Source organism: Gracilinanus agilis, chromosome 3 (genome assembly GCF_016433145.1).
Source record: "Gracilinanus agilis isolate LMUSP501 chromosome 3, AgileGrace, whole genome shotgun sequence".
Classification (NCBI taxonomy): domain Eukaryota; kingdom Metazoa; phylum Chordata; class Mammalia; order Didelphimorphia; family Didelphidae; genus Gracilinanus; species Gracilinanus agilis.
In genome coordinates this window covers 22532280-22548617 of record NC_058132.1, presented here as the reverse complement: position 1 = coordinate 22548617, position 16338 = coordinate 22532280, and the positions used below count along the sequence as shown (strand labels likewise).

Here is a 16338-nt window from a genome sequence, read left to right as displayed (position 1 = left end):
AGGAGGAGGAGGAGGAGGAGGAGGAGGAGGAGGAGGAGGAGGAGGAGGAGGAGGAGGAGGAGGAGGAGGAGGAGAGAGAGCAGAGACAGAGTGGGGCTTTCTGGCAGAGACAACCCTTGAGCCTCATCCCCAGGAGAAGCACTTCCAGGGTCTGCCCTTGGGCTCTGCCCTGGGGAGACACAGCTCAAAAAGGGAAAGTGGACATTCCTGGGAAGGAGAGAAGGGGTCACATGCAGCGGGCAGCACAGTCTGATGGAGCATCCCTCAAAGCCTCTCCACACTGGGGACAGCCCTTAAAGAGGCTTCTGATGGCAGGTGAGACACCAGCTCTGTTGGGACCCATGAGGGGAGAGGGACTTTGAGGGATTCTGGCCCAGATAGAGACAAATGAGTTCAGGGAGGGAGGGAGAACAGTTTCAGAGGGTGTCTCCTTCTGAGATGGTAATGGCAGACCTGATGAGAGCGAGTCTTCCGTGAGCCAGGGATAGAGGAGGAAGAAGCAGCTCAGGGCCATCAGTCCATACCCCTGAGACTCAGGGCAACATCCAGCCCCTGACCTGAGGAATCTGAAGAAACTAAGGGAGTTTTTACAACTAGACTCTCAGGGCTGTTTGAGAGCAAACCTCTGTCAGCCTTCAAATGCCCCCAGGGTTTCTGTGGGACTTGCTGGCCTGGGTTTGGAGCCAAAAGAGTTTGGCTCAAATGCCACCTTTGCTTCTTGCTATTTAATATTGGTCACATCTGTTAGTTTGTCTGGGTCTCAGTTTCTTTATCTGTAAACTGAGGCCATTTGATTTAGTGATTCCTACCGAGGTCTAAGACCTCTCCTAACCCATGTCTTGCCTGCCACACTGGCAAGTCTTTTCTAAATCAAGTCAGTGGAGGGAGCTTCAAATGTATTCCAGACTGTATGAGCCGATGTCTTAAAGAAATAGAGACCATTTAAGTGAGCAGAAGCAAGGATTACACTTTCTCATGAGAAGGGCATCGTCCTAATGGCGATGCCCAATGCAAGGGTGCAGATACAAGCATTTTATTGATTCCTGATGCAAACCCCCACCCACTCTGTTGGATACCCCATGCTCTGGGGTCAAACTTACAATCTAGGAGCAAAAGTTTAGCCGATTAGAAAACAACAGGTTACATAGCAGGAGCCCCCTCACAGCGAGGACTTCATCATGAGTTTCAACAGGCTGGGGGGAGGTTATGAAGAGGTAGGTATGGGGGGCTGCTGGGTAGCTCAGTGGATTGAGAGTCAGGCCTAGAGATGGGAGGTCCTGGGTTCAAATTCGGCCTCAGACACTTCTCAGCTGTGTGACCCTGGGCAAGTCACTTGACCTCCATTGCCCACCCTTTACCACTCTTCCACCTAGGAGCCAATACACAGAAGTTAAGGGTTTAAAAAAAAAAAGAGGTAGTTATGTCCTTAGGAGTGACTCTTCTGATTTCTAAAGGTCAAGGGAGAGAAGGAGGTAGGATAGCCTAATAGTTTGCTTTCTTTGAGCTAAGAGATCTCTCAACCCACCGGGCCTATGGTGATAACAAAATGTCCTTGAGATGTTATTCTTCCTTCTCTAATGGAATCCCACCCTGAGAGGAACAAATTAATTCTCTCTCTACACACAGACCAAACTCTCAGATCTTCTACGGAGACAAGGACAGACAGATTTTTGTATAGTCCAAGGAAAACTCTTCAAGCATACCCTACTGAGGTCCCAACAGACCTTGGGGCTGACTTAACAGCCCCTACTCTTACCTTGGGGTGACTCAGGGTCTCTTAGGAAGACTAGGGGACCCTGCTGACCTCTGCTTCTTTCCTCCTCTCTCAGTCTCCATCCTGAGCTGCTGGATTAAGTCAACATCTGTCAAAGGTGCTCCTGTCAGCGTTGTGCCAAGTCCGCCCTATGGGAGATTGGGAAGCAATGTCACCTTGACCATCCATGGATTCTCAGAGCAGGCCCTCAGCTATAATTGGTACAGAAAGACAACGGAGGACTCCAACAGGATCATTAGCTACAGTGTTCCTTCTGGAATGCAGATACCAGCAGGCATCCGGGAGAAGGTATACCCCAATGGCTTTTTGCTCATTCCCAACCTCACCCTCAGTGACACTGAGCTCTACATTGTACAAATTGTTGATTCCAGAGGTGTGATAGCTGTAATAGCACGAGGACAACTGGGAGTGTACGGTAAGTGCTGGCCTTCCCATGGGCTATGAAGTCACCCCAATACCCTCCCTCCGTCTGAGGTTTCCCCTGCGTTCTTTACCCGCCTGCGCAGACAGAATCAAGGACGTTACTCACCCCTAGAGGAAAGAGCCCCAGGAGGAGAGAATCCCCAAATCTAGACCTGTCTGGTTATTAGTCCCAGAGAAAACATCAGAACTCAGAGGATTCTGGCTGCTGAGGCCCCAAGACGAAGGGGACAAAAGGGCTACACCTTTCCCCTTGGCCTCATGGAGAAGACAGAGGAGTGTTTCTTTCTGGCCTAGAATGGTCAACTTGCATCTTGCCCACCCCAGACAACTGACAGCACCAGGAGCAGGCGAGGAGTGATTAGCCCCAGGAAATATCCGGAGGGCCAAGTTAGGCAGGGCCTAGGTGGGTTGAGAAGAGCAGCTCTGCCTAACATTTGCCTAGGGATCCTTTGCCATCCTACCTTGACCACAAAGGTCTACATCCCTATAAGAGGTTAGGCTAAGGCAAGAATCCCTTAGATGCTCCTAATTAACTGTGGGAAGTCTGAAGGCACGAGGAAGAAAGAAGAGTGTTACAGGAGGAGGGTTGTCAGCCTGACACTCACTAATTTTTTCTTGCATTGTCTAAGACCCAAGCCTAGTTAGGGTCCTTTAGAAAGAGTGTGAGCCCAGGAACCTCTAGAAGGTAAAGATGGTTGGGAGTGGGCAGTCAGGATTTGGGAAGTAACTTCCTTCCTCCTCCCAACTTTTCCAGGCTGTTTTATGAAACTATAAAGACTCATTATGGAACCTGCACCCTTTAGTTGTGCCTGAGGAAGGCAATTTGTTCCTGAAATTTGCCTGCCCAAAGTTATTTAAAAGGTCAATATGGGAGGCAGCTCGGCAGCTCAGTGGATTGAGAGCCAGGCCTAGAAGCGGAAGGTCCTAGTTTCAAATTTGGCCTCAGACACTTCCTAGCTGTGTGACCCTGGACTTCACCCCCATTGCCTAGCCCTTACTGCTCTTCTGTCTTAGAACCAATACATTGTTCTAAGACAGAAGGTAAGGGCTTAAAAAAACATTGATATGGCAAAAAGATCATAGTTGGATAATAAACAAGACATCCTTGGTGGGTTAAAGATGCTAGACCAGACTCCCTGGTGTCCACCTGAATCCTTTAAGTGTAACAGATTCCCTTGATACAAGAAAAGAACAATGGTCAACAGGAGAATTGGATTTCTAAACTTAACTCATTTTAAGTAAGTTGAACTTCTGAACTAAGTCCAAAGACAAAGACAGAGACAAAGAATCATGATGGGCAGTTACAGGGCAAAATCAACTAAATGTAAATAGGATCAATAAAAAAGACACAGAATTCACCTTCTAATTTTAGCACCCAAGCTCCCTATTTCTTATACATCTCTGAATCCCACTGGAACCTATACCTGTAATCCATCTAACTCATGCACTGACTTCTGTAGCACCAAAGACATCCATGTTACAGTCTCTGGTGGGTATCTGGAACTGGCTTTCAGTTTTGTGTTGGGATCTCCCATTTTATGGCATGAAAGAAACAAAAATTAGTGATATTTTGCCTTTCTGGGGCCCATGGCACAATGTGGTATGGTGGGAAAAGCCTTGAGCTCAGAGTCAATAAGCATGGGTAGAATCGTAACTCTTTTGTGCCAGCCCAGGTACCCCTTCTTTGTGATCTTCAGTTTCTTTATCTGGAAAATTGGATAATCCTTCCATTTCACAGGATCCTATGTAGAGAAAGTCTTTTTTTTTTTTTTCATTTTAGGTACAAAAAGCATGTAAGCTGTTGCACTATCATTCTCTCCTCTCCCAACTTTTAGGACCACAGCTTCAATGACTTCCCCTTGAACTAGTGTCCTTTCCTTCAGTCCATTTCACCTGGTGCTATGGGCCCATAGGGGGCTTCCAGTCTTGGTTGCAGTGCAAGTTCTGATAATGTGGCTGGCTCTGATCTCCTTTTTTCAGGGAAATACTGATGATGGGAAGGATCATTTAAACTCTGCCTCTTCTCACACACAGAGATTCACATTTGCACCCATATGTTTCCACATTGTGATAAAAAAATGCCGTGAAGATGTACTTGATATGAAACCAAACTCTTTTCCAGTAAAGGGTAGAAGAGCTTTAGCATCATGCACCTTAGAGAGGAAAGGAACTTAGATGCCAAATAGTCCAGCTCCCTCATTTTAGAGATGAAGAGAGAGGCTCAGGGAAGGTAAGTGTCAAAATATGGATCTAAACCATGGCCCAGGGTAAGAATAATATGTGAACTAACTGCTTCCTGGAGCCAGTGGTAGGGAAGAGCTTAATTTTTGAAGTGCTATAGAAATGGGAAACAGTAAGTTCCTGTTAAGTGAGGAACAGAGAATAATGGGAACTTGGGGCAGGGGGGGCTTCCTTTTCTTTTATGGCAGAGAGCCATGACGTCAGGGCCCAAGTTCGTATGTCTGTAATGGAAGTGTTTGGGTTTGAGGTTTTGGCAGGTTTTTCCCTTTTCACGAAGAAGCATCCTGGTGAATACACAGGCTTGTCGTTCACACAAGTTTCCTCTCTTTCATTCTACAGACAAAGTTGCCAAACCTAACATTGCTGTCAACAGCACCAACAACAGAGAGAATGACTCTGTGTTCTTTACATGTAGCACAGAAAACAAGGAAGAAAACATTCTGTGGTTCTCCAATAACCAGCCCCTGTCCCTCAGTGAGAGAATGAGCTTGTCCAGAAATAACCAGACTCTCACCATCCTGAGTGTGAAGAGGGAAGATACTGGATCCTATCAATGTCAAGCCTCGAATCCAATCAGTTCCAATAGAAGTGACCCCCTCACTCTGACCGTGATCTGTGAGTAACTCAGAGTCTTCTCCCTCCTAGACTCTTTCTCTTTCTTTTAACTCTTACCTTCCATCTTAGAATCAATACTGGATATTGGTTCCAATGCACTTAGTAGAATGGAAGGGGCTAGGCAATGGGGGTTAAGTGACTTGCCCAGAGTCATACAGCCAGGAAGAATACGAGACCAGAACCTTGAGTTTCTAGACCTGACTTTCTATCCACTGAGCCACCTAGCCACCCTCTCCACTTCTTTCCCTATCAGTGACTTAGATCTCATCTTTATTCTTCTTTACACAGATGGACCAAGCCACATCCAGATATTTCCAAGGCCTGAGAGTGGGGAGATTAAGGTCCAACTCAATGACCCACTGACATTAGAGTGTCAGGCACTATCTTACCCGGCTGCTCAGTATGAATGGCATGTCAATGGCACTTCTGGGTCTGTATATTCAGGAAGAAGTTATATCATCCCCTCTGCATCTTGGGAACATTCGGGAAAGTATACATGTTGGACAAGGAACAATGTGACCAACTTGTCAATCTCTAAGGACATTATTATAAATGTAATTGGTAAGTGGCCTCTCTCTTCCTTCAGAGAACAAGTCTCTTTGAGTTGACCTCTGGTGGGATGCCTGGGGGAGGTGTCTCAGGAGGGCAGCTTTTTTCTGGTGAATTAAGAAAAGACATGTAAAGGAAGACTGACTCTAAAGTATGTGATTAGCAAGGAAGCAATCATGATCTGAGAAAAGCTAACAACAAAAATGAAATTAATTTAGAATAAAATAAGCAGGGAAACTACATTATACTGGATGTCATGAAATATAATGAATTACCACACTAATATAATAATAAATATGCACCAAGTGGCATAACATCTAAATACATAAAGGAAAAACTAAACAAATATTGAGAGAAAGAGTAAAGCTACAATAGTAAAGGACCTTAATGTACCCCTTTCAGACCTGGAAAAATATTCCAAAAAAAAAAAAAAAAAAAGAGAAGACAAAGAGAATAAGGACTTGAGTATAATTTTATAAAAGTTAGATATGAAAGACCTCTGGTGATGATTGAATAGGAATAGAAGCAATATACATATTTCTGAACTGTGTGTGGCATGATTACAAAACTGACCATACATCAGGGCATAAAAAGTTCACAAACAAATGCAAAAAAAGAGAAGTATTATATAATACTTTATATAATATGCCTTTTATATATATATCTTATACAGATCACAATACAATAAAAGTTATATTAAAAGAAAACCTTAGAAGAAAAGATTTATAATTATAGTCTAATCTAAAGAATGAGCGGGACAAGAATGGTTATGTCATTCTTTTTCTTGTCCAGAACAAGTAACACCATTTCCATTAGCAAACCTTAGCCTGTCCTATAGGAGACAATAATTATTATCATCAATAATAATACATAGAGCATTTGGGAAAAGAAAAAAAAGATGAAGGAGATGGATCTGAAGAAAGACTAGAGGCATAAAAACCAGGAAGGAGATTACTAAAAAAATTCAGATGGAAAATGAGGGTTTCTATTTGTATTTGGTCAGAGGAGTGGGCAGGAAGAGAAAGGTAAGCTCCTAAGAGCTGAAATGAGTTTACAGAACATTTTGTCCAAACTGTATTTTTTATAGATTGGGAAATAAATCTCCAGAGAAGAGAAGGAATTTATCCAAGTTCCTTTTTTTTTTTTTTAACCCTTGTACTTCGGTGTATTGTCTCATAGGTGGTAGATTGGTAAGGGTGGGCAATGGGGGTCAAGTGACTTGCCCAGGGTCACACAGCTGGGAAGTGGCTGAGGCCAGGTTTGAACCTAGGACCTCCTGTCTCTAGGCCTGACTCTCACTCCACTGAGCTACCCAGATGCCCCCCAAGTTCCTATAGCTAGCAGCTGACCAAGTCAGGATTCAAATCCTGGTCTCCAGATTCCAAACTCAATGTTCTTTGTATTACAATGCACAGCTTTTCAGAAATAGATATAAGATACCCATTTTAACATTTTGGGGGAGAAACACAGAATGACCTTTCAGGAAAATTAGAATTGGGCAGTGGTATTAAGGATAACTCAGAGAGGTGAGAGACCAGAAGGCAGGAACACTGATCAGAAAATTATTACCATTATGTGGAAAAGACAAGATAAGGAGATCTGAAAGGAGGGGGCAGATTTGAGATACTGTCCCAGTAGAATCAGCACAAACAACCATAACAATGTAGGACTTAAATTAATGCCCAATACTTCAAGTACATTTTATAAAGTTTATTATCTAACAAAATAGAACCACATGACTAGGTTTTTCTACCTGCTCAAAAATCTTGCATCCACAGCTACCGCCACAGGAAGAGAAGAGAGTGAGAGACAGAACTCCACAGAATTTACATCTTGTCTAAGTCAGCATGTAACGACAGGAAAAGAGTGGGGTGCTGCGAATTGTAGTTTTTTTTTTAGGGTAACAGATTCTAATCACACAACAATCAGGACAATATGACAACAATTGATTAGATGTGAGATTCAAAAGAGGGGAAAAAGTCAAAGATGGTTCCCAATTTGGACCTGGATAACTGGTAAGTTGGTGGTGCCTTAAACAGAAATAGAGAAGGGGAGTGGGCACAATATGGTGAGGAAAATTAATTCATAAATTGGATATGTTGAGTTTCATGTGCTTGCCCAATATTCAGGAGTTTCAAATTCTTTGTCACATCCTTCACAATATGGCCTTGCCAAAGGAATACCTAGACTCTGAGAAACAAAGACCAAGTCTGCCTTATTGATCAACAAGCATTTATTAAATATTTACAGAGTGGCAGGTACTGCACTGGTGTGAGACACTTCATGTCAGAAATCTCTCAGAAATTCTTAAGGTTCTTTTTCTCTTCTCTGTCCACAACAGGTAAGTCTCCAAGAGGGGCCATCGTTGGCATTGTGAGTGGAGTCCTAGCTGGATTGGTTCTCACTGCTTCCCTCATCTATGTCTTGTTCTTCAGGAAGACTAGTAAGTATAGTGAAGCTTCCCCTGGTTTTCTTCCCTCATGGTCTGCCTCCTAGAATGGAGGAAAGAAACCAGGATGGTCTTTTGCACCCTGTCCCTACTTCTTGGGAGCATGTTTACCTCCCTTTCCCAAACTCCTACTTTTCAGCACTAATTCTCTTGGGTGACCTTGTTCATTGGGCTTTAATCCTCTTCTATCCCTCACATTTGATTGTCTCTTGGAAACAGGGATTTACTTCCCCATTGGGGTAGTCACTGGACCTAACCATTTTTCTCAGACCCTCAAGCAAAGGAAACCAAAGTCCAAGAAGGCATAGAGATAAAGAATAGAAAGGGGCTGCAGAAAGAAAGGAAAGAGGTTATTACTCATTATCTAGTGAGAAAACATTTGAGGGAAAAGGCCACTGAGGCAGATTCAGACTGCGCAGACCAAGTAAGTAGGAGAATAATAGTACCTATGGGTGAAGAAGCTAACAGTGAGGCAGTAGTACTTCAGGAATAAGGCCTGAGAGAGGGAAAAGAAGCTTAGAGGCCCCCAGGGAAGTCATGAATCTAAGGAAATTCAAAGATAAGTTTTAACTATACTTCAGATGTCCTTCTGCCTCAGGAAGCTCAATTGCTCTGACTGAGATATCAATCACATAATTTCTGATATTTATTCAGAGCCAGTGACCATCATGTTATTGAGGACAGATCTCAGCCCCCAACCACAGTTAGTAAAGGCATTGCCCAACCTATTTAGCAGTCAGTGGGTTCTTTTGGGGGATAAAAGATTCTTCAGCCTCCAGTCCTGTCCCTTTCCCTGTTTGGGGACCTTTGTCATTCCAGGACCAGGTTCTTCCTAATCTAAATTGCAAAAGGGACCTGATAGTGTTCTTTCCTAACCTTGAAGAGAAAGACCCTCCAACTCCTCTGAGCCATAGTCTAGCAGAGCCATCCATCCCAAGCTGGCCAAATCACGCCTATAGTAGGAGGATTTGCTTCTAGGAACCACATCCTCACCCTTCTTCCTTCCTTTTATTCATTCTATAGGAGATGTGGGTATCTTCCTTTGGTGGGCTTTCCTGTAGGTGTAGATTCCTATAGCCTGTGATCCAAATGCCCCCTACCTCTTGACTGGAAATTGCAACTGAGGTATCCATCTAAAGAGAAATCAGAAACACAGTGGGACATTTGTACGGTGAGGGAAATCTGAAATGACTTCATAAGGCCATGCCAATCCTCTGGTGCCAAGGCTGCTGGACTGCCCAGGACTGGGAACACTAAGGAAGTATTTTTTTCTGAGGATGATGGTCACTCTGCAATTCTAAGGTCTTTCCCAGAACCTTTTCTTTCTTCCATTTTCTCTTTCCTTGCAAAGAAGGTGAAGATCAAAAGCCAGGGTAAGAAATGAGGAAGAGGGTAACACATGGGCTCCCTCTACTCACTGCCCAGAACAGACCTTCTGTTGATTTCTAACTACTTTCTCTCTGCTTTCCCAGGTCAGTCCTGCTCTGATGGCTCACCTAATGGGGTAAGTTTTATTCTTTCCCACCAGGGGATGAATCTGTTAGTATAAATTAGGTAATCCTCTGGGCATAGAGAAATTAGATGATAATAATTATAAGAGCTTCCATATATACATCATTTTGAAGTCTACAAAGCAATAGACTAATTCATGTGGCCTCACAGCATAAGCATTATTCTCATTTGACTGGTGAGGACACTGAGGCTAAGTAGCAGGGCTGGACTCCCAACTCGGTCCCCTCAGTTCCACTCCCTACTTCCCATATCACTGACCCTTCATACACACTCATTCATTCATTAAGAGGGAGGTTATCTGGCCGACCTGGGCCATACAAGTGCATTCACCTCCATCCCTTAACACCTGTCAGCCACTTGCTTAATATAATGCCCTAGACTTTGAACTAAGAATACAAAAATATGGTAGACACCCTCCCTCTTCAGGCATATGTCCAAAACAAGGGGATTCAGAGGAAGAATAGGATGAGACAGATAGTGTAGTTCAGAATCACAAAAAAAAGATTGCTTTTTCATAAAAGGAAAACTACCTCCCTTAAAACCCAAGAAACATTCAAAAGATGAATGGGCTGCCTCGGGAGGTAGTGAGCTCCCTATTACTGAAGGTCTTAAAGTATAGGCTCAATGGCCCCTGGCTAGGAGTGTCTTAGAGGGTTTCCTGTGCTCTAGGGACAAGTGAGACTAGATGTTAGCCCTTTCAAGCCCTGATTGCTGAGTGGTTCTAAGATTCCAGGAGTGAGAAGGGCCCTCAGGGCTGAGACCTTCTTCCTCTGTTCAATATGTCCTCTCTTAATCCTGCTTTTTACCTTTCAGACTGAGGAAGTATCCTATGCCTCCATAATCTTCAATACCCAGAAATCATGTGTCCTGCCTCGGTCTCCAATGTCTATTGACACCATTTATTCTGAAATAAAAAAGAAATAACACAGTCCTTTCTTTTAACTGCACGGAGGATTTATTTATTCTGATCTTCCCCCAGCTCACTTGAGCTTGGGTTGCCAGCCTTCCAGCCCAGCTCTACCATACTCCCATCAACCCTAGGAAGAAAGAGGAAGAGAGAGGACCTTCCTTTTACTCTCCACCAAGGTTACTCAGCCAAGTCCCTCCTCTCCATGGTCAATAAATGATAAGGACACAGTGGTTCCTCTCAGAAACTCATCTTCTCTGCCTCTTTGAAAGTTGACGCCTGGGAGATGATAGCCACGAAAACATCTCATTCCTGGCATTTTCCAATCACTCACCTGTGTCTTCCCTTCTCTGCTAAAAGCCCATTCATTTTTCCTGTCCCTAGCTCAGGCAGTTAAGATAAAGTGAGCTGGGACTGTTACTCTTGACCATATTGGTTGTTGTCTTTCCTACTTGAAGAGAACCAAAATGATATCACTGATGTTCTTTTTTTTTTTTTTTTAAATTTTTTAAAAATAAAAACCCTTACCTTCCGTCTTGGAGTCAATACTGCTATATTGGCTCCAAGACAGAAGAGTGCTAAGGGTAGGCAATGGGGGTCAAGTGACTTGCCCAGGGTCACACAACTGGGAAGTATCTGAGGTCAGATTTGAACCCAGGACCTCCCATCTCTAGGTCTGACTCTCAATCCACTGAGCTACCCAGCTGCCCCCCACTGATGTTCTTTTGACTCAAGCATACATTGGCTTTAAGTGAAATAGAGCTACACCAAGTCAATGGCCTCATTTCTTCTAGTCATCAAAGACCAGTGATAAGACAAAGGTCAAGATGACCAGGGGTGGCCCAGAATGAAGTGGATGACTTTAGCTTTTTTGATATCTAATCAATCTCTAAGTGCTCCACAGTGCCAGCTTCCTTTGTCTTCATGGCTGTTGGGACAAATTGTTTTCATCTACCTTTCCACAGGGAAAGTCTTCACATCCTAGGTAGATATCCCCTAATTCATAGATGAAACCTATCAGTTGCCCTCAACCTAGTTTAGCCCATCTGCTGAGAAGATTTTACTGTGCATGTCATAGCTTCTTGGAGGCACAATGGAGAGCTGGATGAACAGTGGACACCTAAGATGGATAAGCAGCCCTGAAAAGGGCTCAACAAGCCCTAAAACCAGAGATACCAGTCTTTCTTAAACATCCTGTATACCTCTGACAAGAAGTCAGCAAGGGAAAAAGCAGCTTCCAGATTTGGACTTGACTAGATTTAAAGCTTGGCTCTGGGGCTTCCCCCAAGGCAAGTTGTGTGACTGGGTTTGGTCCCCTGAAGGATTAGGTGCTTCCCCAGGGTCCATGTTTTCATTATTACTCACATGTAAAGCACTGACATCACACTGATGCTGAGGCCCCTTGGGGAAGGGTGAAGGATGCTACCCGCCAACCTGTCTTGCCTGGTGTAATCACTAGAAATCTTTTTTTCTGGGAATCTCCCCTATCACAAGTGGATCTATAGTCACTCACCAACTAGAATCACAGAATAATAACAGAATTGTGGGATTTCTCAGAAGTCATATAGTCCAACTTTATTTAACTAGCCAGAGTACCAGATCAGGGAAAGTGGAGGAGAAGGGTGAGCTCAACTTTCTATCCAGCCTTCTACCACCTGGGTAGAAGTGGAGCACATTGCTCCAAGGCAGGGCCCATCATGGCAACACACATTGGGGTATTTGAATCAGTAGAAAAAGCTTCAGGAGATCTCAGCCACAGAAGGTATTGGGGCGGGGGGGGGGGGTAGGGATTGGACAACTGCTCAGAAAGTGATTATAGGAATCCTTTTGCTGGCTCTGGGTGCAAGACTGAGGGCTAGACATTGCCTATATGCAGATTCATGTCAGTCCCAGGGCATGATCTCAGGGTAAGGAGGAGCACTAGCAGATACCAGTACTTATGGTGACAGGGGAGGGACCTTGGTCACAATTTCAAGGGGTAAAAGAGGGCTTGGGGTTACTCATGGGCTGGGAGAGTATTAAACATACCTTTCCTTATACCAGACCAGTCATGTGGAAGAGAGATGAGAATTGTGATGCTTGGTACCAGAAAGCAGAATTAGGAGTAGTAAATGGAAGACACAGAGAGATAGACTTAGGCTAGATGAAAGGAAGGGCCTCCTAATAAACAGAGTTGTCCAAAAGGCTAATGAGGAACTGTAGCAGCCACAAGGTGACCCATCTTTAGAGGATCTCCAATCAAGTTTGGATGACCACTGTTAGGGGTGTTATGGAGTAAAGTCCTAGATAGATAAGGGTTGAACTAGAGGGCCCCAGAGGGGCCGTCCAACTTTGAAATTCGTAATGGGAATAATAGGAGAAAGGTCACTAGTATCAGCCACAGGACTCTGTTGACAATCTTGTTCTGTTAGATTTTCTTATCAGTGACTTAAATGATGCTATACAAATGGTTACTATTATTATTCTACTAATGATACAGACTGTGCACCAAAAATTTGTCCAATCTGCAAAGTCAACTGATGGGATCTTGGATTTCCCTGATGATCTGAGATCCCTCTGTCTCCAGGGCACAGGTTCTTATAGTGCTTGATACCCAGATAATACAGATGATACAGAGTAAAATATAAAATCTCATTGGTGGGCAGATTTATAACTTCCAGAAGGCTACCAGAAAGTCTAAAGACAATTGCATTTGTACAGGTGGTGACAGGATGGGCAAGGCAAGGGTCATCTCCACTGACTAAGTAGTCAATGAATGGATGCCTCTGCATATTTGGGTGGATGGCTACCAAGAATATCTGGGGGACCAAGCTTTCCCTGTCACCCCTGCAAAGCCCCTGAGAAAGGTGGGCTGTGAGGCCCCTGAAGGTACCTGAAGGAAGAGACTCCTGGTGGCATTAGACCTCTGGCTGGGCTTGACATCATTTAAAATGATGAAGTGGGTTTGGGGGAGAACAGAAGGCATTGCCTTGGGTCTCTTATTTTAATCCTTTACCTTTGAGCCTTATGTCTGAGACCAAGTCCTTAATGTTTGCTGGGCTCCATTTCTTCCCAGGTTGGCTCTCTACAAACTACAGTGATTCTGTTCTAACTCAGCAGCATCAAGTGCCATCCAGATCCCTGCACCTGATCATTTCATAGTTTTATTTCCAGTGCATACATATCATACTGTAAACTGAGACAGGGACTCTACAGAACCTAGGTTTCTTCCTAAAGGGGAGCTACCTCCTGGGCCACTGATACAAGCACAGACCTCCTCCCAGACCTCCATCTCCCAGAAAAGAGAGATAACAGAGAGCTAGGATGCCTTTAAGACCAAGATAACCTTCATCAAGCAAGGACATGAATGCCCATAGGAACAAACTGCTCTAATACCAAAAAGCATAAAGTTTAGCATCCAAATGTCTGTCTCTGTACTTCTTACTGAGGAGAGGCCCAGAGGGGGCTGGAAGTGGCTGATCCGGGGAGGGGATCTCCGGTGCTATGGGTGGAAAGTTCCCAGGAATTGGGAGACACATACCCAGGTACAGGAGAGAACAAAGACATATCTCTAGTACGTTGTTTTAGCCAAAGAGCATGCAATGCTTTAGTGTCAAGGTTTCAGTCATAAAATGACCCACTGAGTATTAGGACCAGGTATCCCATAATATTAGCCAAGTGATAAACTCAGAGATAGAGTCTAGGATCAGAGATACCAAGCCTGGGACTAGACAAAGCACTAGGACTCTGGTTATCTCATCTCAGAAAGAGATCCTGAGAACTTGTATGGAATGACCCAGAGGCTGAGAGAGCTGGTTTCCATGGTTACACAGCTAGGGTGTTACTTTGTTTTTTAATAGATAATTTTCCTTTTACCAATTACATGAAATATCAATTTTCCACCTGCATTTTCTGAAATTATAACATCCAAACTGTCTCCCTCTCTTACTTCCCGCTACCTTCCCAGATAGTAAGCTATTTGATCTGAGTTATACATGTATTATCATATGAATCATATTTCCATATCATTCATTATTATAAGAGAATACTCATATAAAACCAAAGCCCCCAAATAAAACCATAAATAAAAGATCTGCCTTCTGACTCTAAGCATTCTTTCTCTGGAAGTGGAAGAACATTCTTTGTCATGAGGCCTTCAGAATTGTCCTAGATCATTGCATTGCTGACAGTAGCTAAGTCTGATCTTCCCACAATATTGCTGTTTCTGTGTACCATGTTCTCCTGGTTCTGCTTATTTCACTCTGCATCAGTTCATGGAGGTCTTTCCAGCTCTTTCTGATATCATCCTGCTCTTTCTTAAAGTACATTAGTATCCCATCACCATCATGAACTGCAATTTACTTAGCCATTCCCCGATTGATGGGCATCATCTCAGTTTCAAATTCTTTGTCACCACAAAAACGACGGGTATCAATATTTTTGGACATGTAGCTACACCATTTGGGCATAGCTCCAGATTGCATAGGCTTCTTTACACTGAAAACTAAAGGGGTTTGGAATTCAAAAAAAAGGTGCATTAGAAGAGTATTTTGCACATGATAGATTTTGATAAATGCATCTTCATTCTTTCATTAGATATTTAATAAAACTGTACTGACTGATTGACTGTCTCCTTAGTATCATCCTATGTGGCCTTTAATTTTATAACTCTGTGAAGACATTATCCTGCTATGTGTATTACAGTTGTGTTGATGTCTGATTCCCCATTTGAATTTAAGCTTCTTGAAGGAAGGAAATGAGTTTTTATTCAAACTTTGTTTCTCTTCTAGTCACAGTATATATAAATAGGCATTTTACATATGCTTCTTGTATCAATCCTTCTGCCTTTAAACTTATATGATTTCTGTTGTGAAGTGAATAATCTCTTTATAGAAGAAAACTCTTAATATACTGCTTTGAATACTAGCCTTCAGCCTTCCAAAAACAATTATATTTGACATTATTCTAAATCCAATTCCTTTTTTTTTATGAAAAAATATTTTCCAATAAGAAACATTTCTTTTCCCTCTTTTCTTTTTCGCTTGATAAAATGGGGGGAGGCACGGGAACTAACCTCTTAATAAATATGCAGAGTCAAGGAAATATGATCAAAGGCAAAGGATTAAAATGAGAGACTCAAGGCAATTACCTTCTGTTCTCCCCCAAACCCATTTCATCATTTCCACACATAAATGATGTCAAGCACAGCCAGAGGTCTAATGCCACCAGGAGGCTCTCATCCTTAGGTCCCCTTGGGGAACTCACAGCCTCCCTTTCTGAGGGGCTTTCCAGGGGTGACAGGGAAAGTCTGGCCTGGGGACAGGAGGGAGCAATCTCCTCACCTCCCAGATCTTCATCTGCTTCCTCAACTTTGCCTGCCAGAAGGGGGCTTGGAGGTGGAACTAAGGAGAATATTCAGCCCATCTCCCTGGGCCAGGGTGCCCAGTAGGGGCCAGTGGAAGCTGCCTCATCTCCTTTGGGCCCCACAGGGGTCTAAAACTTGTTTTGTTCTCCAGGGCTCTGGATAAGCTCAGGCCCAAGGGATTCATTCCTAGTTCAATTCTCTGATCAAAACTCAGGCTAGTACAAAACCCAGGATAGTACAAAGATTGCTCAGAGGCCAGAATCCATTCAGTCTAAGGAGGAGCTGTCCTCCGGCTTGGGTGCTGAGATAACCTGGGCAGTTTAAGAATCTGGGAATAGCAGGAGCCACTCTAGCAAGAGGGAGGAGCTAAGCACAAGGTGGAGGTCTGTCTTTTCCTTCTTCCAGAGGCTCTTTTCTCTGATCCTCCTGTAGAGAGACCCTGAGGATGGTCACACTACCCTGGCCTGGCTCTGGGTACCCTCAGGGAGCCTGGCCAGCCCAGATGATCTCCTTTCTTGTTCTTT

General features: G+C 43.7%; 1 protein-coding gene across 1 annotated transcript in view; it reads left to right on the top strand.

The window, feature by feature from the left end:
• The window catches only part of LOC123240851, a 64579-nt gene extending 53583 nt beyond the window's left edge, over positions 1 to 10996 (top strand). The window contains exons 9-15 of the mRNA XM_044668564.1: positions 63 to 315; positions 1830 to 2189; positions 4778 to 5053; positions 5342 to 5614; positions 7944 to 8045; positions 9524 to 9555; positions 10377 to 10996. Coding sequence (XP_044524499.1) covers positions 63 to 315; positions 1830 to 2189; positions 4778 to 5053; positions 5342 to 5614; positions 7944 to 8045; positions 9524 to 9555; positions 10377 to 10487 — 1407 coding nt within the window. The 3' untranslated portion in view covers positions 10488 to 10996. The remainder of the gene's footprint in view (positions 1 to 62; positions 316 to 1829; positions 2190 to 4777; positions 5054 to 5341; positions 5615 to 7943; positions 8046 to 9523; positions 9556 to 10376) is intronic.
• The last annotated feature ends 5342 nt before the right edge of the window (positions 10997 to 16338 follow it).